The following is a 24,754-nucleotide window of genomic DNA, read 5'->3' as shown; positions in this document are numbered from 1 at the left end:
AGACCATATCACGTGAACTACTAAGGCTCGAGCTAATCTCAACATATCTAATTCCTTAGAAAAAGCAATTGACATGATAGATGTCTCATAAAGATTATGCCTTGCACACATGCCGATCAGACTATTAGGCTAACTAGCTATGACACTCTAGTCACATGGGTATTTGGTTATAGTCCCTTCCTTACCACATACGTCTAGTTACAAGACTGTTGTATGAATTACCACCCTTGGGTGGCTCCCACCATAGTTGCATATATGATGTATCTCAGTAATCATGTGATAAATTAATTAAATTATCTCCTTACCATGCAAACCTAAACTGAACTGAATTATATGGCTGATATGCCCTACCACAGAATGCATAATACATCTCATGAGTATCTATCCCTCATATAACCTAATTGCTTTCACATATCTAGTCACTTATGCTCACAATTGGTGGCAATCTAGGTATACTTTCTTAACATTCTCTATTTTCAATTTGAATTCAATCCGGTCAAGATTTATATTGTCTTTCACATAGTCGAACACCTTTAATGTAACTATCTATATTAACTTGCCTTATTAGGCCTTTCTACTCTCTTTCTTTTCTCTTCCTTCTTTTTACACATATCTTATGGGTAAAAAAGTCTTTTCATTTAATTAATATATGCACGGGCATCCTTCAAACCTACTTTCCTCGTGTTCATCATATAGACCACACATAAGTGTGCCTCTTATCTTGCTTTTCCATATGTTCATCACAAAACTCATATAAGGTATGTCTCTTGTTCTAATATAAACATCCACTTTTGGAGAAACCACATGCAGGTATGTGTCCTATGAAAAAAATAGGTGAAAAAGAAGATGAAAAGAATGTCATGCATGTAGGTATAATAAGAATTAAAGCTTGATTAAGGCATATAAGAGATGGATGAAACTTTTACCTACTTCTTTGCCTCTTATAGGGATATAAGATGATGGATTAAGCTCCTTACTTGAAGAACCTCCAAAAGAGTACACCTTTAAAGCCAAATCTTAGAAAGAGGGGAGAGCTTTTAGATTTTTTTTTTTTTTTGTGAGAGAAAGTAAAGTGCAAAATTGCTTATGTTAGTTCAAAATGCACTTTACATAATGGTGGCCCATTTTATAATTTCAAAATTCTTATTTGGCCCAACAAATTCATAATTTAAAGCTTTACCATGCATGTATATCAAATATATACCTTAGCCACTTTAATTTCATCTCACTAATATTTTAACTTTTAAAATGTTATTTTTTACACCCATATAATATTTTATGTGATTTTCATTATTCTTCGGAAGGTGCTAGCCATCCTTGGATAATTAATCCTCACTTTAGAAAGCTTGGTTTATAGATGTGACCCTTTAATTTCTTCATGGCATAACCGTGAGTCCTTTTTTTGATGATCTGAATATGAATTGGAAACTCAACAATTATGGTAAACATTTAACATTGTGTCCTAACCTTTAAACCATGATGGATAAATACTCCATCAAACCAAATATCTCTGATCGTACATTTCATGTAGGTAATATATTTTCATTGTTCAATCTAGATCAATTTTGGACTCATGGATTGTCAAAATCCTAATTTTGATACTTTACGAATCATCAATTTAAACATTCAGAACATGTCATACTGAACATCCTTCGTATGACTTACATTATACTCTGGCTAAAGATTCAATTTCTTATATTTGTTGACATTCCCTTCAAAACTCACATCCAGATCAAATCAATGGATATTCAAAACCTAATACTTTTTTAGTCAACGGATCCCATTTTGATCATAATTCTTATCCACAAACAAATAGCATACAAAACTTGTTTGCCAAAGTAAAGGTGAAATATGTTAAAGGCTAAGTAAGGGCATACAATTGTCAATGTACAGTGATATGTAGTTTTCACTTTATTGATATTGAGTCACAGTTGAGGTCATTTTTTTTATTGACGTAACTGCTTGACTTAAGACCATAGACTTATGTGATTTGTTTATTCACTTACCTAATTGGTTGATTTAACTAGTTCGTCAAAGCAAAAGTTAAATGGACTTGATAATATCTTGGCTTACTAGAAAGTCTACCGAGACTTACCAACTGCAATAATGAGGGTCGTTAGCTTAAGAAAAATAGTGAGAGTATTTATTTAATAAAAGAACATGTTAAGTAAATAATTAATAAAATCTAATTACTAATTAGCTCTTTAGTCTGCACATGTAGATATCGACACCACGATAATAACAAATTTTTTTTGTGCAATCTCCAATAGAGAAAGACAATAAGTTGAGCAACACCAACTATTCTTATTGGTATCGAAATCTTTAGATTATACTATGTCAAGAAAAGAAACTATATGTCTTTGAAGGGGTCATTCCCTCTAAGCCAGTCTTGAAGCCACCAAAAAGGAATAAGATGCTTATAATAAGTATCTTGAAGACACTTCTAATGTCCAATGTCTCATGTTAGCATCGATAACACCTGAGCTACAACAGTAGCATATGAACAAATGGATATTCTATTCATTCTTATTCATCAAGGAGTTGTTTTCAAATCATACAAGAAAAGAAAGATATTTATTCATCTCTAGGAGGTGTCAAAAACGTTGTTTATGAGCAAAATGACCAAGGGAGCTCAGATTGTCCCTCATGAGATTAAAATGATCAGTTACATAGAGAGGTTGACATCCTTGGGTTTCATAATGGACAATGAATTGGCCATTGACTTGGTCTAGTAGTCGCTGCTTGATTTATATTCATAGTTCATCATGAACTATGATATCAACGGGAAGAAAAAGTCAATGTTACTCTTGAATATACTTCGAACTGCGAAGCATGATATCCAGAAAACTGCTGTTACTTTTGATTGATGCTAAAACATGCAAAGGTAAAGGTAAGGATAAGGCTTGCTCCAAGCCTAAGCCCAAACCTCAACAATAAATTTCTATTACTTCACAACGAATTGGTGGTGTGAGAAAAAAAAAAACTGGTTGTCTACTTTTTAGTAAGTCCCACCATGGAAAAGACATTGCAAGGTTTTACCTAGAGAGTAAATCAAGAATGGTTATTCATTGCGGTTCGACTATTTATGGCGCTTTGAATAATAAATGGCTTTCTTAACACTATTCTGGTGCTATGAATGACTGAATTATTTTCTTTATATACAAATATACAAAGTTTTTAAAACCGGATCAGAATAAAAACTGTTTTAAGTACTAGTTTCGGTCGAACCGGTCGGACCGTTTGGACCGGTCGGTTCGACCGGAATTTTAGTTATATATAATAATCTAAAAAAATTATATTTAATCATATGTATTTTACATACTAAATTTTATGTTATGTATACTTTTCATAATTAACAAAATATATGAATTATTAAACATTAATTTAATAAGTAATAAAACTTATTTTTATCAGCAGACTAAATGAAGTTTAGCAACATAAGGGCACATGAGTTCAGTGAGAAGTTAGACAAGTGACCTGACATCAATCTCCTTCATTAAGATCTAGGGGTTTTGTTAGCCAACTGATGTGAGTTATTTACTCTTCCCCTAGACCATTCAAAATAAATAAACAAATATGAAAAGTACAAGTTTTAATAGTTGCCTAAGTTCCTTCTTATTGAACTTGAGGTCATCGGATATGTGCTGTGTGGTGAAAGTTTATTGTATGAATGGCCCTGCTTTATATGTTGGATCCCTTGGGTTTCTCTTAGCAAGAATAGATTGGGTTTGAATTGTTCAATGTGATAAAGGATATCTGAGGACTGAGTAACCTTTAGATTCTTGGGAAGAATGTAGAAAAGGAAAGCACATAAAATAACCTTAAGCTTTTCTTATAACCAGTGCAGTTCCTTTATTTATTTTACTGCCGATTGAAGGAGAAATGGTTAAGATTGTAAAGGGTCAGCTGAAATATGTCAATATTTTTTTAAATGTTTTCCCATCAAAATCTATTTTCATAATAATAGCAGCTTGAACAATTCAGTCTCCCTTCAATGCAATTGGCTGAAGAAGAGATTCATTTTAAGAACTTGATAAAAATGGTGGCAGTGTTGTTTATTAAACATTAATTAACAGTCAACGGAGCTTGCTCCTTTGCGTGCACAGCAAGGAGGAAGAAAGCAGAAAGGAATAAAACTTTTATTTTATATGCAAAACTTTGAACCGGAAACAGCCTAAACCGGGTTGGACCGCGGTTCAGGTGCCAACCGACAGTTCGATCGCAGTCCAACCCGATTTTTAAGCTAAAACAGTTCTGTCTTCTACAGTGCTCATCTACAGTACCAGTTCACGGTCCAGCCGGTTAGACCAGCCAGTCCGGTCCGGTTTTTCAATCCTTGCAAATATACAAAAGAAAATCAAATTTTTATTTTTCTTTAGATAATTGGATTACCAAATCTTAACACTGTTCTGTTGAAGGACAATACATTTGTCATTTTATATCATTTTCCATATTTTTTGGCTGGAGAATATTACAAACTTCTGAAAATTGTTTCTATGTCCAGATTGTTTCCTGGGTTTAGGGCAATGTCTTGATATTTTTATTAGCCTAAATTTCAATCTAAAGAAAGCAAATTACATGCAAGCATTCTATGCAACTTATTGCAACTCAAAATTTTATTTTACTCTTAAGCCTCATATAGCATCCCCACCTGAATGCGCTGCTGTAATGGCACGCCAAGGGCAGGCAATGCTGATCTACAATTACTGTGCATTACTTCGTAAAAAGTCAGCATAATTCTATCAAACCATCCACAATTATTCCCTATGTAAAACCTTGTCTTTCCTCGAATATGGACCACACCAGAAAGCTTTGCCTCCTCTAGATCAGAAATGTCTTCCTCAATTTCCATAGGATTACATGATATACACCCCGAAAATTTTTGTATATGCTCCTTCAAGGAATCAGTAACTTGATTTACAAATTCATCACCTTCAAGATTTAGGAAATCGGCATAGCCATACTGAATAACACATCCATAAACTCCTTTAAGGCCTAGTCTATTGACAACAATTCTCTGTCCTGGAGCAACCTTCGGAACCAATAAGTACCGGAGAGTTGTAAAAATGGTAACATTGTGAAGAGATCTTATATTTTTTATGTAATGCCCAAGGATAGGAGTCAACCCATCTTGAATCTTGGTGTAAAAGAAGCACAATCCAGGAACCCTTTGAAGACCTGGATCAGATAACATAATTCCTAGTCTTTCCAAGTTAATCCTGTGAGTTAATTCATATTCTATCTTTCTTTGCCTCCCATAGAACCATCCAAACATAATAAAGGCTAGAATAAAAGATATGGCAAAAGGGATCCATCCACCCTCACGAAATTTCGTGAAAACAGCAGTCACATAAACTCCTTCCATTGTGAAAAACACCAAGAAGTAAAGTGCAACCAGGATTGTTGGAGTTCTCCAAATCATAATCATGACAAGTGTCAATAATAAGGTGGTGATGAGCATGACTAAGCTAACAACAACACCTGCAAGAAAGGTTTCAAATTAGTGAACCTTAGGCCCATATGAAATGCAACAGAATGGATTAAATGCAAATAAAGTTGCAAACAAAAACCCCAAAAAGTGTGCTCCGGTTAAAACAAATCTCAGCATATGAAAAAACATTGTGATTTTGCTTATTATTTTCACACAATTATGTCGAATTAAATGCATCAGAAAGTGATAATACCTTTTACATCATTGTAAAATATTGTTATATTCTTCATAGCCGATTATGGCATAGAAGTTACAATCACAGATTTCCTTAATTGGCTACTACTATGAGCTCAATTTTTTGCCAGAACTTACTGTTATTAAGATGTAATGATATCAGAAGTAGCAGAACGTTAACTAATTATTAAACATTATCTGCTATAACTAAGTAAAAAATAATGATAAGCAATTTTGCAATTTAAACAAAAAGAAAAATGCTGATATTAGTTTAACATACCAAAAGCATTTCCGATATCTTTTCCATCTCCGAAGACAAGTATAACAACAACACAAAGAACCATAAGGATGTAATTGATTTCTGGAGAGTAGACCTCTCCCTCCTTTCCGGAAGATGTATGCACCACCTTGACTCGAGGAAAATAGTCCAGCACTACAGACTGCTTGATGACAGAAAAGGTGGCTGATATTAATGATTGGCTGGCAACAATAGCAGCCAATGTGGCTATGATAAAAATAGGCCAGTAGATTGCTTCTGGTATAAACTTATAGAATCCATCATCGTGATTGCTGGGGTGCCTGATCAGGTATGCTGTCTGCCCCCCATATGTCAGAACAAGTGACGGATATATTGTAAACAGAAAAGCTGTCTGTTAAAATAAGGCATGGAAGAGGTGTGAGAAAGCCATCATATAAACAGACAAAGAAGACTAAGCGATAAAATTTACTCGAATGGAACTCCTGTTGAAATGACCAAGATCCGCAAATAATGCTTCAGAACCTGTAATACATGGGGTAACATCAGCATAAAGAATGCCTCTTTCGGTTCTTATAAATCGAAAGGAAAAAAAATGTCTCATGATGCAAATATGCAACAAAATGCCTGAGCTTCAGCCACCAATTTGAAATAAGCAGGAGATGCAAACAGGTGACAGTATTCAACAATAAGTTCAAGTTATTTGGAACATAAATCTTCAAGTTCCCTTGTAGTTTGCACTTGTCATATTAAAAGAAAAAAGATACTACTTCAGAGTTGCAGAAAAAAAGGTGGACTCTACGTTGAAGACCATTTCAGGCCTCATTGTGTTGTCTACCTGAGAGTATGAATGGCAACATAACAAAACTAGTCTAAAGATGTAATGGTACTAATCTCTCTTCACTCCTTTTAGCTCCCTCTGTATCTAATGAAAATTCAGGAACATGCTGCCATTATTATATAAAAGTCATAATTTGTAGTGCTTTTCCTTTTTTATAAATCCAATCCCGTAATCATAAAAAAAAAAAGAAGCTCATGACAACACTAAACACTTCTATAATAAGTTTTCCAAAGCCGTAATTAAATGTATATCAAAAGTCTAGCTAGTAAATACAGAAAAAAAAAAAAAGGGTATGGAAATTATTCAGATATAATATGATAAATAGTATAAAATACGTTTATTATAAAATTTAGATGCGGAAAAGATATAAAACATGTATATACGGGTTTAATACAGCACATCATCAATAATACGTTTTAAAAAATATAAAAATATTAATAATAATTTTAATACTTTTTATAGATCTTTGTTGGGAACCTAATCACTAGAGTTTATCACCGCAGGCCCAAAGGAAACATTACAGAAGGCAGCCCAGGAAAGAATGACCCAGCTGAGTACAGAGAAGAAGACCAAATGAAAGAAGGCAGCCCAGGAAAGAATGACCCAGCTGAGTACAGAAAAGAAGACCAAATGAATGAGGGCAGTCTGGACAAAGCACCCAGGCAGCTGAATTAATTGAAGCCTCCTTTCCAGAATTCTACAGTGGTGGGGTCCAGTGATGGTTAGGGGGCAGCACATAAAATGGGGAAATGCAGGAATGAGAGCAGATTATGTTGGATGAAGTTTGAGTAGCAGAAAAGGATTTGGAGAGGGCTGACTCTCGGAACTCAGCATTCCCTAGCTTTTATTTTATTTTCTGTTATTGTTTTGGTGGTTGTTTTGTGAGAATCTTGCTGGAATTGTTGATGAATTGTTGTTGCATTTGATTTTGTGGATTGGAGCAATATTACTGGAACATTATTTCACCATGGAAATGGAAATGAAATAGAAAACTTGCTTGAATTTTATTCAAATAGAATGCTGTCAAATTACATTTATATGTTACATGTGAATGAATATGGAGAATAAATCAAATAGTTCTTCCTTTGCTTGGCTGTGAACAAATGCTTGTGAGATTAGTTAGTTGAGTTGATGCTGGAGAGATTGTTGTGTTAAATCATTGTTGGAGAAAATTCTGGAACCTTGAGACTGCAGGAGGAGGCTGTTTCTGGAAAACTTGCTGGAGGAGCTGCTGTGGAGCTGCTGGAACCTTTAGTTAGCTGGAAATCTTGGCCATTTTTCCAGGTCTGTATCAACTTGGTATCAGAGCGACGAACCGGGTAATGGTAACGACAAGAATGGAAGGGAGAGTTGAGGAGTTAGAGAAGTATTACAAAGACTTGGCGGAGAAGGTGGCGACAATGGATGAGAAGTTAGGGCATTCAGAAGCTCAAGCAACCTCACGGCTTGAAAAAATAGATGAAAACTTGTATGAGATACGGCAGTTATTGTCGAAAAATTTAAAGGGAAAAGAAACTGAAACAGGGCCGACCACCACTGCCACCCATTCGCATGCACCACTTCCACCGGATCCGCGCGCTGTTGTGGAAGAAAATTTTGGTCCGACCGTACCACCCCCACCACCACTATTTCCTGGAGTAGCTTACGGAGAGGCTTCCAGGAACAACTACAGGCCACACCTTGGCCATGCAGAACACTGGAACCGACGGGACCATTATCACAGGAGGATGGAGCTCCCCTTGTTTAACGGTGGGGACCCATGGGGTTGGATCGCCAAGGCGGAGCGATATTTTCAGATGAACGGGATGGATGAAAGGGAACGATTGCCGGCGGTGATTCTGTGTTTCGAAGGCGAGGCTTTGAGCTGGTGGCAATTTAGGGAGTTATGGCAGCCGTTCAGAGAATGGAGGGAGTTGAAGGAGGAGCTACTTCTCCGTTTCGGGTCGACGCAAAACCGGACGCCCTATGAACAAATCATTCTCCATCGGCAGACGGGGACGATAGCAGATTACAGAGCACGCTTTGAGCAACTTGTGGCCATGTTGCCGACGGTCTCCATTGAGTGGCTGAAGGGCGCCTTCATGGCGGGGTTGAGCCCCCGAATTCAAGCTGAGCTGCGGCTGTTAGCACCGACGGACCTTCGTTCGCTGATGCAGATGGCGGCGGACGTAGAACAACGTGACTGGGCGTTATATGGCATGGGAGGAAATGCGGGTAAAGCAGAAGCTATCCAACCGGGTCAAGCCAACTCCTTTCTCAGCGCACCAACGGGCTTCTATCTGCACCCACCCTGTCCAGGCCCAACTTCACACAACCCCAACCAGAGTCCACAGCCTGATTGGGCCGAAACCAACCCCCCACACTCAAGCCCAAACCAATCACATTACCCAGCCTACCCACCAACAGCCCAAGCCCTCTCTCATTTCCCAGCACCCAGCCCACCTCCGTTACAGGCCAGCCCTTTACCCAATATAAGCAACCCGACCCGCTCATCTTACCCCCCCAATACCACTGCCCCGACCCGTATCCCTTATTCAAATTTTCCCCAATCCCAAGCTTCCACTCCAACGAATATCTCCACCCCTTCTCCCTCAACCTCCAGTTTTCCACCACCGACGACCGCACCTACCCATTCAGCCACCTCAGCATTACTACCACCATCCTCCTTACCTGCCGTCCATCCAAAATCACCGTCCCATGGTTCCGATAACTCCAGTTTCTCAGCTCCCCCACCAGCCACACACCCTTCACCCATTTCCAGTAGGCGGCCACCTCCGCCTCACTTTCCTCGTCGACTCTCTCAGCCCGAAATACAGGCCAGGATCGCTCAGGGACTGTGTTTCAAGTGCGGTGACAAGTACAGCTTCAACCATCAATGCCGATTCCGACAACTTCGGCTGATGCTTTGTGAAGACGGTGAAGAACAGTCGACAGAGCCAACGGCCGCAGCACCAGAGCCTCCGCACCATGAGGGGCAGGATATTGAGTTGTCGAGCCACTCGGTGGCAGGTATTAACTCCCCTCGCTCAATGAAGTTGCTGGGCAAAATTTCCGGGACTGATGTAGTAGTATTGGTCGACTCCGGCGCCACTCACAGCTTCCTCTCTCAACAAGTAGTCAATAATTTAGCTCTCCAGATACACCAAAAAGCATTCTCAGTTACTGTTGGAAACGGACAGAGCATCAAGGGAGGCGGCGTTTGCAGAGCAGTTAAACTACACGTGGGCTCCATTCATTTCCTTCAGGATTTCTATGTCTTCCAGCTTGGTAATGTGGATGTAATTCTTGGAATGGATTGGCTGTCTACGTTAGGAATCGTCCACAGTGACTGGCAATCATTAACTATGTGGTTTAATTGGAATGGCCAGCAAGTATCTCTCCAGGGGGACCCCTCCTTAACTATCAGAGAAACTTCTCTCCGTGGGTTCTGTAAAACCTTAAAATCAAGCAGCCTTGTCTACTGGATCGAACTCACTCATACTGTGATGGAGGACAGCAGTCCAGAACAGCCCGAAATTACTGCAGTTTTGCAACACTTCCACCATGTATTCGAGGAACCTTCAGGTCTCCCTCCTCGACGGACTCGTGATCATGCTATACGGCTAGTGGAGGGCGCCATTCCACCCAACATTCGCCCTTACCGCTATCCGCATCATCAGAAAAATGAAGTGGAAAGGCAGATCCAAGACATGTTGACGGCAGGCATCATCCGCCCAAGTATCAGCCCTTTCTCCAGCCCGGTTCTGCTGGTTCAGAAAAAAGATGGAGGTTGGCGTTTTTGTGTTGATTACAGAGCCCTCAACAAACTCACGGTACCAGATAAGTTTCCTATCCCAGTTATTGATGAATTGTTAGATGAATTATCTGGCGCCACCTTCTTTAGTAAATTAGATTTGAAGTCTGGATATCATCAGATTAGGATTGTTGACCATGATATTGAGAAAACAGCTTTTCGGACCCATAATGGACATTACGAGTTCTTAGTAATGCCCTTTGGTTTGTCTAATGCACCGGCCACTTTCCAAGCCTTAATGAATACGGTTTTTCGTGACCACTTACGTCGTTTCATATTGGTGTTCTTTGATGATATATTGATTTACAGTCGAGACCTTGCAGATCACCTTGAGCACTTGGATACAGCATTGACCTTGCTTTCAGAACACCACTTGGTTTTAAATAGGAAAAAATGCTCCTTTGCCGTGCCACAGCTTGAATATTTGGGCCACATTATTTCTGCCTCAGGAGTTGCTGCTGACCCAAAAAAAATTCAATGTATGGTTGATTGGCCACGTCCCAGAGATATTACTGAGCTTCGAGGATTTCTGGGTCTCACAGGGTACTATCGCCGATTCGTTCGCAACTATGGGCGAATCGCCGCACCTCTCACTCAACTCTTGAAAAAGAATTCCTTTTTGTGGTCGGATGAAGCTACGCATGCCTTTGAGACTCTTAAGAAGACTATGACTACGGTTCCAGTTTTAGCAATGCCAGATTTTACTCAACCATTTATTGTGGAGACAGATGCATCGGCTACAGGTATCGGGGCGGTTCTTATGCAAGGTGGCAGGCCCATTTCCTTCATGAGTCAAGCTTTATCTCCAAGGAGTCAAGCAAAATCTATCTATGAGCGGGAGTTAATGGCTATAGTCTTGGCTTTACAGAAATGGCGACATTATTTATTGGGGAAACACTTCATAGTACGAACCGACCAAAAGAGCCTCAAATATTTGATGGAGCAAACAATTGTGAGTGGTGACCAACAACGTTGGGTGATGAAATTGTTGGGATTTGATTTTGAGATTCAGTATCGCTCGGGGGTCGAAAACAAAGCTGCAGATGCCCTTTCCAGATTACCTATTTGCACTAACCTAGCCACTCTCTCTACTAGTTCATGGGTTGAGGGTGATATTGTGGCCGAGGAGGTTCAGTCTGATCACCATTATCGAGGACTTATTCAAGATTTACTTCGGGACCCAAACAGCCATGCCAATTTTGTATTGAAAAATGGGATTCTTTTTTATAAAGGGAGATTGGTGCTTGTTTCCCATTCCACGGTTCTTCCGGCTGTTTTGTCTGAGTTTCATGCTTCCCCTTTTGGTGGACATTCGGGGTTCTTCCGCACTTATAAAAGGATTACAGCGGTTTTCTTCTGGATTGGGATGAAAAAGTCTATTAAGGACTTCGTGGCTAGTTGTGAAGTTTGTCAAAGGAGTAAATATCAAGCTATGAGCCCAGCTGGATTGTTGCAACCCTTGCCAATCCCCGATAAAGTTTGGGACGACATTACCATGGATTTTATTGGAGGCCTACCCCGAACGAGTCAAGGCGACACTATCCTCGTCATAGTTGACCGATTGACCAAGTACTCTCATTTCTTGTTGCTATTGCATCCGTATACTGCCAAGGATGTGGCTGAGTTATTTGGGAGGGACATTGTTCGTCTTCATGGGTACCCTCGCTCCATCATCTCCGATCGAGACCGACTTTTCATGAGTCATTTTTGGACCGAGTTATTTCGTGTTATGGGGACCGTTTTGAAGTTTAGTACTGCTTATCATCCCCAAACCGATGGTCAAACCGAGGTCCTTAACCGTAGCCTTGAGACTTATCTACGTTGTTTTTGTGTTCAACGGCCCCGTAGTTGGACCAAATGGCTCCCTTGGGCGGAATATTGGTACAATACTTCCTTCCATAGCTCCATTGGCATGACCCCCTTCAAAGCTTTGTATGGGCGCGACCCTCCAACATTACTTAGGTGGGGTTCCATGGCATCCAAAATTGATGACGTGGGCGTTTTGTTACAACAAAGGGATGCTATTTTGAATGAGCTTAAAGACCACCTCCATCGTGCCCAACAACGCATGAAAAGACAAGCCGACTTGAAGAGAAGAGAAGTCCAATTTGAGGTGGGTGATAAGGTATTCCTCAAGCTACAACCTTATCGTTTTAAAAATTTGGCTAAACGACCCAATGAGAAGCTAAGCCCTCGGTTTTATGGGCCTTATGACATTCTTGAGAGGATTGGCGCGGTTGCATATCGTTTGCTTTTACCACCGGGTACCAAAATTCACCCCGTTTTCCATGTATCTCAGCTCAAGAAGATGGTTGGGACTGAAATTCAATCCCAACCATTGCCCTCCTGCCTCACGGATGATTTAGAGCTCCAATTGCAACCGGAAGCCTTGTTGGAAACACGTTTTGCTAAGAATGGCAGCCTGGAAGTCCTTCTCAAATGGCAGCACCTTCCTCCATGTGAAAACTCTTGGGAAGACTATAAAGAGGTCCAGGAGCAGTTTCCTTCTTTTCACCTTGAGGACAAGGTGAGACTCTTAGGGGGGGGTATTGTTGGGAACCTAATCACTAGAGTTTATCACCGCAGGCCCAAAGGAAACATTACAGAAGGCAGCCCAGGAAAGAATGACCCAGCTGAGTACAGAGAAGAAGACCAAATGAAAGAAGGCAGCCCAGGAAAGAATGACCCAGCTGAGTACAGAAAAGAAGACCAAATGAATGAGGGCAGTCTGGACAAAGCACCCAGGCAGCTGAATTAATTGAAGCCTCCTTTCCAGAATTCTACAGTGGTGGGGTCCAGTGATGGTTAGGGGGCAGCACATAAAATGGGGAAATGCAGGAATGAGAGCAGATTATGTTGGATGAAGTTTGAGTAGCAGAAAAGGATTTGGAGAGGGCTGACTCTCGGAACTCAGCATTCCCTAGCTTTTATTTTATTTTCTGTTATTGTTTTGGTGGTTGTTTTGTGAGAATCTTGCTGGAATTGTTGATGAATTGTTGTTGCATTTGATTTTGTGGATTGGAGCAATATTACTGGAACATTATTTCACCATGGAAATGGAAATGAAATAGAAAACTTGCTTGAATTTTATTCAAATAGAATGCTGTCAAATTACATTTATATGTTACATGTGAATGAATATGGAGAATAAATCAAATAGTTCTTCCTTTGCTTGGCTGTGAACAAATGCTTGTGAGATTAGTTAGTTGAGTTGATGCTGGAGAGATTGTTGTGTTAAATCATTGTTGGAGAAAATTCTGGAACCTTGAGACTGCAGGAGGAGGCTGTTTCTGGAAAACTTGCTGGAGGAGCTGCTGTGGAGCTGCTGGAACCTTTAGTTAGCTGGAAATCTTGGCCATTTTTCCAGGTCTGTATCAATCTTCTAGTTAACAATAAACTATCTTATTGAGTATTAAACCTAATATAACATAATATATAATCATGATTCAATTATTACCAACAATTATCGGAAGAGGTTAGGGATTTGGATAACAATAAATCAGTTTTTTATTTTATATAGTTATAACATTATAACAATTAACTGAAAATGCAAAGGATATTTTCGTACTATAAAAAATTCATAAAAAAGAAAAAAGTAAAAGATAATAAAAATACACGTTTAATAGGTTTTTGGTTCAAAAATTCGGAACAGCATGTTTAAAACGCAAAATAAACAGGAATGCGAATTAAATGCAAATAATACGCGTTTTTGCTGACTAGGATTACAAATGCTAAAAGCTTTTGTATTCTCAAACAAATGATTTGTGTAATGGCAAGTACCAAGCAAACTACAACAGAGTCAAACTTCTATTTGACGACTGTACATAAGTTGAATCAGAAACTCACCAGTGATGCAGAGGACAATTCCACCAAGCAACCGCCAGCCTTCCTTTCCATTTCTCGAGAAGAAATGGACAATATAGTAAGGTGATAAAGCTTTGATTATGCTAGGGTAATGGTGTATAATTCTATAAATTCCTACAAGTGGAGTACTAAAGGTCCATGCACCCATGATGGGGGAGAAAAGGAAGCTCACACGAGAGGTGCCAAACCTCTGCAGCAGGAACAGAACAATTAGAACTGCTGCAGAAAGAGATTCAACCAAAGCTGAAAAATCATGAGAGTACATAAGTTGGATTTCTGTAAGACTCATGCTTTTGATCAAGTAAAAACAATGTGGAGCAATGCTTACATTTACTGACAGAAGGAAACAGTGTTCTTAATCCATCCATTGCAGATAACACTGTCAATAAATTTATAAAATTAAAAGAATAAAATTCAATTTATATTGCCCAGGGAAACAAAACATCAGAACATAAAACAGTAAATAACAAAGATAAGATCATGCCAACAAAACCTGAGATTGCAGGCGTAAGTATACCATCTCCAATCAGCATGCACATGCCTAACATAGCAAGGAAAAGCAATATCCTCCTGGCTACAATACTTTCTTCAAAAAACTTGCCCAGCTTACTTTTAGTTCCGATGCCCTCTTGCAAACCAGAGCGTGAAATACTTATGTTGGAAGCTACACTTTGGGAAGAAAGAAATCCAACATTCATATTCCTACAAAGTAGAGAGTACAAGGCAAACGTTCCACCTGCAACAAATCAGTTATCTGTAGAAGTCAGAAATCCAAGCAATAATTTATTTTACAAAAAAATGAAAAACAAAATATATATACATGAGCAACAATAATTCCAATATGTTATTTTTTCAGAAGTTGGGTTCATATTATGAAGAAAACAAAATGTTCAATACATTAGTGAAGGACATTTGAACAGACTAGCAACCAAACAGGAACCCCAATTAACGGATAAAATGAGAGTATCCAAAGTGCCTTTTTGAGGAACTATTAGCCTATTAGAACTAAAAGTTAAAGCAAAACACTCAAAAAAATTAATAAATTGCATCCCATAATATTATATACTTCAAGTTCCAATAAGATCATTTAAAATCTTCAAGCATCTCTCACTTTTCACTTCTCAAAGTAACTTATACCAGTGTTGATACATACACCCATCAGTATGTATCCTTTTGGATTCTTATTCAAGTAATGAGACGTGTATCACCAGCACAGTTAATAAATGCTAAAATTTTGTTTCTGAGTTTGAACTGCTGCAGAAATGGTCAACCACATGATATATAAACATTGCTACAACACAATGACGAAAGGTCAAAGCATACGGGTCTAAAAGGACTGCAGCAAAGATACAGGTAAAAGATATTATAGGATTTGACACTCTAGAACACCTAAACAATGCTTCCCTGATTTTGAATATTGAGACATAAAACTGCATATTGCATCATATGGAATTGCACAACAAACTTCCAAGTTCAAAGAATATGGATTGTATGATAAACATATAGATAAGACCACTATTTTTTGTGTCCTTTTTCCTTTCCACTTCTTCAACTCCAAGCAACATATGTCCGTGCTTAGTCATCAAAGCACAACTAATATAGATCCAATGAGCTCAATTTCAAGGAGTAGGAAATACAGCCTAACCATATTCATTTCTTTCATTTTATCGGGTGAAGATATAATAATGAAAGAAATCTCTAATCAATTCCTTAATGCAGCTATGAGCAATGTGAATATAAATTTTTAAGATCTTTTACTTTCTTAAAAGGCACAGCATATGTAATCCACCACCACAACAAAAAATAAATAAATAAATAAGACCTCAAACTCCACCATTTCTTCCCCAAAATCCTCAACAGAAATATCGGTTTAAGTGCAAAAAGCAAATTTCTTATACTGTAAACATTTTAGCAAAAGAATCAGTTAATTAAAAAGACAAATAACAGCAGGAACAGAAAATTGAACATAGGCTCACCTCTCAATCCCTGTTTGCATAACTCAATATTCAATAATGTCTCCATGTCCAAGTATTGCTTGCCATTAAGTATCTTTCAAGTCATGTATACATTCTGTCTTCAAAAAATAAAATAACAAATATTTCTCTGGTTTTCCTCTTTTTTTTATTTTTTAAGTGCAACAATTATATATCAAACAGTATTTGAGATTCTACATACAACCACAAGTCTACACTTTTTGACCCACATTTGAAATTCCGAGGAAAAGATACTATAGTAGATTCTCAGACATAAAATTGCATATTGCATCATATGGAATTGCACTACAAACTTCCAAGTTCAAAGAATATGGATTGTAAAATAAAACATATAGAGAACCACTATCCTTTGTGTACTTTTTCCTTTCCGCTTCTCAAACACTAAGCAACACATGTCCATGGTTAATCTCAAAGCACAACTAATATAGATCCAATGAGCTCAATTTCAAGGATTAGGAAATACAGCCTAACCATATTCATTTCTTTCATTCTATCAGGTGAAGATATAATAATAAAAGAAATCTCTAATCAACTCCTTAATGCAGCTATAAGCAATGTGAACATAGATTTTTAAGATCTTCTACTTTCTTAAAAGGCGCAGCATATGTGATCCACCACAACAAAATAAATAAATAAGACCTCAAACTCCACCATTTCTTCTCCAAAATCCTTAACAGACATATGGGTTTAAGTGCAAAAGGCAAATCTTTTATACTGTAAACATTTTAGCAAAAGAATCAGTTGAATAAAAAGACAAATAACAACAGGAATAGAACTAAATTAAGAAGATTAATCAATTAAGCCATTTCAAAATACCCATCTGGGCTCAATTTAAAGAAAGACCTAGAAAGTAAGTACCGTTAAAAAGCTGATAACTTAAACAAAGAATCTATATAGAAAACAGCACCTTCTCCTTGATCATCAGCTTTTATAGCTATGCTGGCATACTTAACAACACCAATAAGCGTAAGAGTCCAAAACACGATACTATAAATCCCCAAGTAGTCTTCTTCAGTTGGAAACTTCAATGGCATTGACGGATACATGTAAAGTGGTGAAGTCACAAGCCCTCCAAACACAACTCCAAGTGTCTTGTATGCAAGCACCAGGTTCTCCCATTTACCTTTCTGCTCATTCAATAAATTCTTCTAATTAAATTAACTTTAAACTCAATTCAACTGAACAAAAAAGAAAAATTACCCTAAAACAGAACTTTCAAATACCCCAGAACTGAAATGGAATATAAAAATCAAAAGTTTCAAAAATATAACTCTAACCTATCAAAGAAAACAACTGAAAAGCGAGAACCGACACTTGCATTTTCAAAGACAAAAAGAAAAAGAAGTGACAAAACACAAACCGTTTCTTCTGAAGAAGGATTGAGAGGGTTAGCATTACGAGAGTAAGGGAGATGAAGATAGCCGTTTGTTGAAGACTCAATCACCACCTCCGAGAGAGTCGGATGTGACTCACGTTGGCCGAGTTGTTGTTCCATAACTTTGCCTCACTTTTGTTACCGGAGACTTGGGATGTTCGTGCTCGATACTAGACAGACGAGATAGCGTGGGATTTGACCGTTTGAGTGATGGAAATTACGGTCAAAGGTCTATTTCCCATGTAAAAACAAATACATATTCATATAGATTTAAAATTTTAAACAGTTATTATAAATCAATTTTTATTATAATTTTTTATTATAATTATGAGTAAAATTATCATTTTAGTAATAATATAAAAAAATATATAATTTTATCTCATTTTTCTTCATGTTTTAAAAACTAACAATTTCAACTCTACATAAATATTTCTAATTTTTAAAAGTGTCTATTTTTTCTTACCCTTTTTTTTTCTCCTCTCTTCAACCACCATCCTTCTCTAGCGACTCCTCCTGTTTCGTTTATTCGGTCGATCGTCTCTCACCATAGAAATGATTGGCGAACGCACGATGTGCAACAAAGAGACATAAGTAGAGATCTCTTCATCTCTTCGTTGAGACAAAGAGATCTCCAAGACATCACACGATGAATCCGATAGAAGAGAAATCATGTCACGTCATCGTGGTGGGAGAGGAGCAAAGGTCAATGTCGACTCAATCGACAAAGAGAAAAGTTGCCAGATTTTTGAGTAATTTCAAGTTGAAGAGGAAGGTTAAACTGAATTTTAAAAAATTCAAGGTGACAAAAATGAGAAAAAGATGGAAACCCTAGGCTCATGGGAGAAAATATAACTTTTTAAAGTAAAAAAATTTAGACAAAAGTTAAGTTGTTAGTTTTTAAAACCTAGGGAGAAAATTAATGAATTTTATATATTTTTAATATTATTGTTAAAATAACGATTTTACCTTCTATCTTAACTAAAAATTTTAATATAAATTATTTTCTAAGTGAATATTTTTTATTTTTGAAATCTTATAAATTATTTTTATATTTTAATTAAAACTTGGATGGAAAATAGTCCTTAGACTTGAAAATTAGTTATCTTTTTTCGTGTATAAAATTCTGTGTACCCAATTCACTTTTTTTGTCTGGAACACTTTTATGAGCAAAATTTCTAATTTAATACCAAAATGATATTTTAACTTTTTTAATTTAAATCTTAAACAAATCTTGTATTAAGAAAATGAACATTACAATCGATGATCGAAGTTCATCATGTACATATATATATATATATATATATATATATATATATATATATATATATATAAATTTAAAATTTTATTTATTTATTAATTGTGTTTTAATTTGATATTTTATTATATTAGGTCATATGATATTTAATTATGTAGGGTAAATTAATATTTACTATATAGGAATAAATTGATTTGTATTAAAAAAATTTTTGATAGTATATTTTATATTTTTAATTATATAATTTTTTGTATAATTAGTTACTGTATATAAAAATACTTTGGAATTGGTGTAATGAATATTTACTATAGAGGGTATAAATTGGTATTTTATCATGTAAAGATAACACTTACCAAATTTTGTATCAAATTATTTTAAGATTTTTTTTTTAATTTTAAGTTACAATACATAGAAAAACTTCAAAATTTGTGTAATGTATATTTACCATGTGAAGGATAAAATAATATTTTCATCATGTGGGGGTAAATTGATATTTTATCATATGGAGTAAATTAATGTTGTACCATACCACGTGTAAATTGATAGGCAAACCCTAAAACGGTAACACCCTTCTTTAAATACATATTTCTGCATACATTATGACCCAAAAAGACGTATGCAAAATGACCTCACAATTCATACAACATATAATAAAGCATGCTAATAAACGCTTAAACTTAAATTGCATTCAAAAATGTGTAATAAATAACTTTAGCTACGAATATTGAAAAAAATTTCATAAATGTTATGTCTAAAATTCAAACTTTTTAACAAGTGCATAAATATTAATTGTAAAGTCTCAACTGAAATCTAACAAAACTGAAAATGACAAATTTGTCCTTTACCCTAATGTAACTGCTTGAATTGGACTGCTGGCTCTCTTGCATGCCCCTCTACTCACTTCTACCTGCAAAACCATAAAAATGAATGCATTAGTGAAAAACACTTAATAAGTAGATACCTCTCAACATCTTGCACAAAGCATAAAACTAAAACTAGCGTTCCACTACTGAATCTCTATATGGTTAAAGCAGAGGTTTCCAACATTCTTCTATGTCCATCCGTCTAGTCTCAACACCCTTATGCCCTATATACATAGGTCATCCCATATAAGCTACTAAGGTCTAAGTTGATCTTGGCATATTTAATGCTTTAGTGAAAGCAATTGACATCTCAAATGTCTAATATGACATCTTACACACCTGTCAATCAAACTATCGGACTAACTAGCTATGATACCCTAGTCATATGGGGAAACTAGTCACAATCCCTTCCTTACTATATATGCATAACTATAAGACTACTAATTGAAAATCATCCTTAGATGGCCTCTACCTCAGGTATATATGTGATGCATCCCATTGACCATTTGAAGAATTAGCTGAAAAGCCATAATCTCTTACTATGCATACTTGACTTGAACTAAACTATTTAGCTAATGTGTCTTGGTATTAAGTGCATAATGCATCTCATAGATATCTATCTTTCGAATAGCATATTGTTTTCACATATCTCGTCTTACACATACAATTGGTGGTTATCTAGGTATACTCCACTTCCCTTGACTTTTCCTATTTTTGACCTAAATTTGACTCAGTTAGGGTTCATATTGTCTTCCACACAATCGAGCACCTCTACTTAGGCTAACTATCTTAACTAGATTTACTGAATCTTTTCTATTCTCTTTTTTTTCTTTTCCTCTTTTTACACATAACCTAGAGCTAAAATAGTCTTTTCATTTCTTGGAATACATGGGTGTGTCTTAACCTTGCATCGTTATGTTCCTGATGTCACACGCACACGAGTGTGTTGCAATCTTACATCCTCATGTTTACTCTTATACATGAAAATGCTTTCTAGCCCTACATAGGCATCCACTTTTAGAGAAGTCAAACATGAGCATGTGTCTATACCATACGATCATGTGAGTTTCTCTTCAGAATGACCGTGTTGCAACATTTAACTCATTTTTCATAAAAAGATACACGAGTGTATGGGTTGACACATATGATTGTGTGTCATAATCTATAAATCATTTTACCAACTGGTTTCTACAAATTTTGGCAATCTAAATGCAAACCAAAGGTCCTACTTCATGTTAAACACACCCTAGGTGCTCTTAAACATGTTTCTGACAAGACATAACCATTAAACATATCTAAATTCGTAGATCATCAAATTATTATCTAAAAAATCCTTAAGCAATATCATCAATATAAATGTATACTTCATCAATCTCTATATATTTCACATATGCTTAATCATGTATTAAATGTTGTATGATTTATCCATGCTTATAGTCCAGTATAACGACTATAAACGTACTAATCATCTTATGGCATGATCAATGAGAAAACCAAACCAAAAAGCCACCATACTTGGATTCTGATGACATACTATTCTTCACGTGGTTATGGTGATTTCGGTGACTAAAAGTTCCTTTTTATGTCCACGGTTCTCAACTCTCTTATCTTTTTCTATGTTTAGTGGATCTGGGTGCAAAAATAATAACATTAGGTTTTGCATTTTTTTATTTTTGCCTACCTAACACATCACACGAGCATGTAATCCTTATACATTGGCATGTATGGTGTTATTCATAAAAGGAAATTTCCGATATTGCTATGAAATTGATCTTATCTCAATTTTCAAACTTGATAACGATGCATGGTCGTGTACCTTTACACACATAGGCATGCACTTTTCTTTACTTAGCCACTTTTACATGTTCAGCATGAAATAACTTTTCTACACTTCTAAGACACGAATAGGTGTCACCTTTATGGTGCATAATTGTCCTTATTAACAACTCTTCATAACTCAACATAACTTATAATTAAGCACAAATAAAATATCAAAATGTCATTAGGCTTACGTATAGGTGTTACAAAAAGCCTAAATTCCTAAAACCCGAAAACAATATGCCTTAAAACCTTAAACCTAGTTGAATGGAATATGATTGATTAAAATCCTTATAAATATGACATTTGAGGTAGGGATTGATACAAACTGAGTCAAGCCTGAACACCTTTTGGCTCAAGTTCAACTCGATTCAAAAATAGCTCAACTTAAGTTTTTCGAGCAAAAATTAAGAAAGGTTCAAATTTATCTTGAATGAAAAATAATTTGTTTTGAGTTTGGCTTGAGTTTATGGTTTCAATCCATGGTTCAAATTTCTAGCTCGGAGTCATGGTTTAAATTTATGACTCATTGACAAAACGATATTATTTCATCTAATATTGGGTGAAACAATGCCATTTTAACAATTATTTAATATAATTTGAATCAAGTCACAAGTCAAGCTCAAACTGAATCGAGTCATCCACCTTGCTCGTAAGCTAGATTAAGTTAAAATTTCTAACTCAAGTTTGGCTCCATTTCAAAATGAGTTGAACTTCCTGACTCAAACTTGATTCGAATTCAAACTGAACAATTGTAAACCAAGTCAAATTGGCTTTTGAGCTCGAGCCAACTTAGTTTAGATCCAACCTTGATTTGAAAGATAATTCAATTGTCAAGCAAACTTCTCCATATAGAGCCAAAGCTAAATAACATTCATATAAGCATGAAACCAAGAAACATTAACAAATAACACACCAATCAACAACATACATGATCAAAATATTGATTGTCTAATTGACCTTTATAACATCCCTTCTCAGAAATACTACTGATCGAAGGAGAAATTTTACAAATTATTATCCGAAGCATCTATTTTTTAAAAAAAAAATTTTAAATGAATGCATCACTAAAAGTATTTGGAAATTATTCAAAGAAAACTGAAAATCTGGAAGCGAACAAAAAATGTATATATCCTATATGAAAACTCATCTGAAACATCTAAGATCATGGAGTAATCATATACATATCCCTAGATACAACTATGCAACAATCTGAATAGGGCCAAAAATCATCAGTATCATATGTATGTAACAAAAACCATAGGTAACCGGCCCTAACCTGGGTCTATTTTTGCTGACCTGACCTTGCCTTATAGCTACCTTGATCACCCGTACCTACAATAATGAAAGAAAAGGAAGTGAGAGATAAGAACACTTAGTAAGGGGAAAAAAAATTAAATAAACTATCTCCTTTCCTGTTCTAACTCACTCTCGGGACTCAATCTCATATCATAACCTCCATAAGAAATCGAAAGGATAATCTAGCTCATTCTTTACTATTTGGGTCATAGTTTGTCCCATTTGGTGTCTATTTGAGACTTTCTAAAAGTTGAGTATAGGGATTTGACATTTTTCTAAGCTCAAACTCTCTTTTTTTCTCTCACTATACTATTTTTGAATCTGAATTGTACTCTACTACGAGCATACTCTACTGCGAGTAGACCCTACTGTAGGTCTATGTCCTACTATAGACGTACCCTATTACGGGTGATATAGTGTAAAGTGCCCTCTCATAGTTTATAGCATGCATGCTTGTCTTATATCTTACTAATCTTGCTTCCATATAAAACTGTACATAACTCACCAGACCATACTCTTAGGATGACCCCTGAATCTTGAGCCCCAAATTCATATTCTTGCTTTTCTTTCTTTTCTTCTTTTTTTTTTTTCCTTTCTTTCCTTTCCTTTCTTTGTTTCTTTCTTTCTTTCTAAACACACATAGATACTCCAAATGGCAAAACAACATTTCTCAACTTCAAAATCATCATTTATAACATAGAACCAAGGAACCAAAAGCATAAAAGATGAAACATACCAAGGATAATATCTCTTACCTTGTTTCAAGCCAAATCTTTGCAAGTTAGCTCCTTCCTCTTTGTCTTCCTCCTCTTATCACCAAAACCACTTTAAATCAACACCAAAACACACTAACATATTCATATAATATACATCCAATATATATAAACATAGGTAAAGGGAAAAGAAAGAGATTTTTTGGTTACCAAGGCTTGCAGAGTGCTTCCTCTTATTTTCCTTCCTTATTACCCACTTTTCTTCAAAAACACAACAAAAACAAGAAGAAAATAGCCTTCTTCTGGAAGAGACAGGAGAAGATGGAAAAAAGATTAAAATGTACCTTTTTTGTCTTTTCTTTCTTTAGAGATATGGATATATATATATATATATATATATATATATATATATATATATATATATATGTATATATGTATTTAAAGCTAGAAATATCTCAAAACAAGATCAAAAGACATAAGTACCCCTGGAACATATCTGAGGGTATTATAACTCTTCCCTCTTCATAAGAATTTCGTCCTCAGAATTCACAAAAATAACTTTGGATACTTCTCTTTCATGGTCTACTCCATTTCCCAAGTGGCCTCCTTTACCTTTTGGTTTCTCCATAGGACCTTTACTAGAGGAATCTGTCAGTTTCTTAGTTGCTTAATTCTTCTGTCAAATATCTGAATCGGTCTTTCTTCATAACTGAGGTGTTCTGATAACTGAATATAATCTGTATTCACAACCTAAGAGTGATCACCAAGGCACTTCTCAAAGATGAGACATGAAATACATCATGAATCCGGTCCATACTCGCTGGTAAGGCCAATTTGTAAGCTACTTTACCAACTCTCTCAATTATCTCATATGGGCCAATAAATCTAGGAGCTAGCTTTCCTTTCTTTCCAAATTTCATCAAATGCTTGAATGGAGCAACCTTTACAAAGAAAAACTCACCCATTTTGAATTCCAAGTCTCGACGTCAATGGTCTGCATAACTATTTTTGTTGATCT

At 36.2% G+C, this 24,754-nt stretch overlaps 1 protein-coding gene across 3 annotated transcripts; it reads right to left on the bottom strand.

Moving 5' to 3' along the window:
• Positions 1–4,412: 4,412 nt before the first annotated feature.
• LOC123217097 (probable potassium transporter 17) lies at positions 4,413–18,006 on the bottom strand. Of its 3 annotated transcripts, XM_044637874.1 has the most exons (9): positions 17,774–18,006; positions 17,321–17,540; positions 14,913–15,155; positions 14,748–14,798; positions 14,402–14,662; positions 6,394–6,446; positions 5,946–6,315; positions 4,942–5,481; positions 4,413–4,880 (listed from the first exon to the last, which is right to left on the bottom strand). In XM_044637874.1, the coding sequence occupies exons 1-9, from the start codon at positions 17,906–17,908 to the stop codon at positions 4,822–4,824; spliced, it is 1,932 nt and encodes a 643-aa protein (XP_044493809.1). In that variant the 5' UTR covers positions 17,909–18,006; the 3' UTR covers positions 4,413–4,821. The 3 variants fall into 3 exon arrangements, with proteins under 3 accessions (XP_044493809.1, XP_044493808.1, XP_044493810.1); XM_044637873.1 differs by having other exon boundaries at positions 4,413–5,481; XM_044637875.1 differs by lacking the exon at positions 17,774–18,006 and having other exon boundaries at positions 4,413–5,481; positions 16,396–17,463.
• Positions 18,007–24,754: the final 6,748 nt, after the last annotated feature.

Source organism: Mangifera indica, chromosome 5 (assembly GCF_011075055.1).
Source record: "Mangifera indica cultivar Alphonso chromosome 5, CATAS_Mindica_2.1, whole genome shotgun sequence".
NCBI classification, from domain to species: Eukaryota; Viridiplantae; Streptophyta; class Magnoliopsida; order Sapindales; family Anacardiaceae; genus Mangifera; species Mangifera indica.
The sequence above is the reverse complement of the archived record's forward strand: the minus strand, read 5'-3'. Positions and strand labels throughout refer to the sequence as shown.

Bases quoted from the DNA above. Each gene is read 5' to 3' on its own strand.
- LOC123217097 (XM_044637873.1), bottom strand. From the start codon at position 17,908: ATGGAACAACAACTCGGCCAACGTGAGTCACATCCGACTCTCTCGGAG. The intron at 14,799-14,912 runs GTTTTGTTGGCA...ATTTATTGACAG, and splicing joins ACTTACGCCTGCAATCTCAG to TGTTATCTGCAATGGATGGA. The intron at 6,447-14,401 runs GTGAGTTTCTGA...CATGTATTACAG, and splicing joins AATTGTCCTCTGCATCACTG to GTTCTGAAGCATTATTTGCG.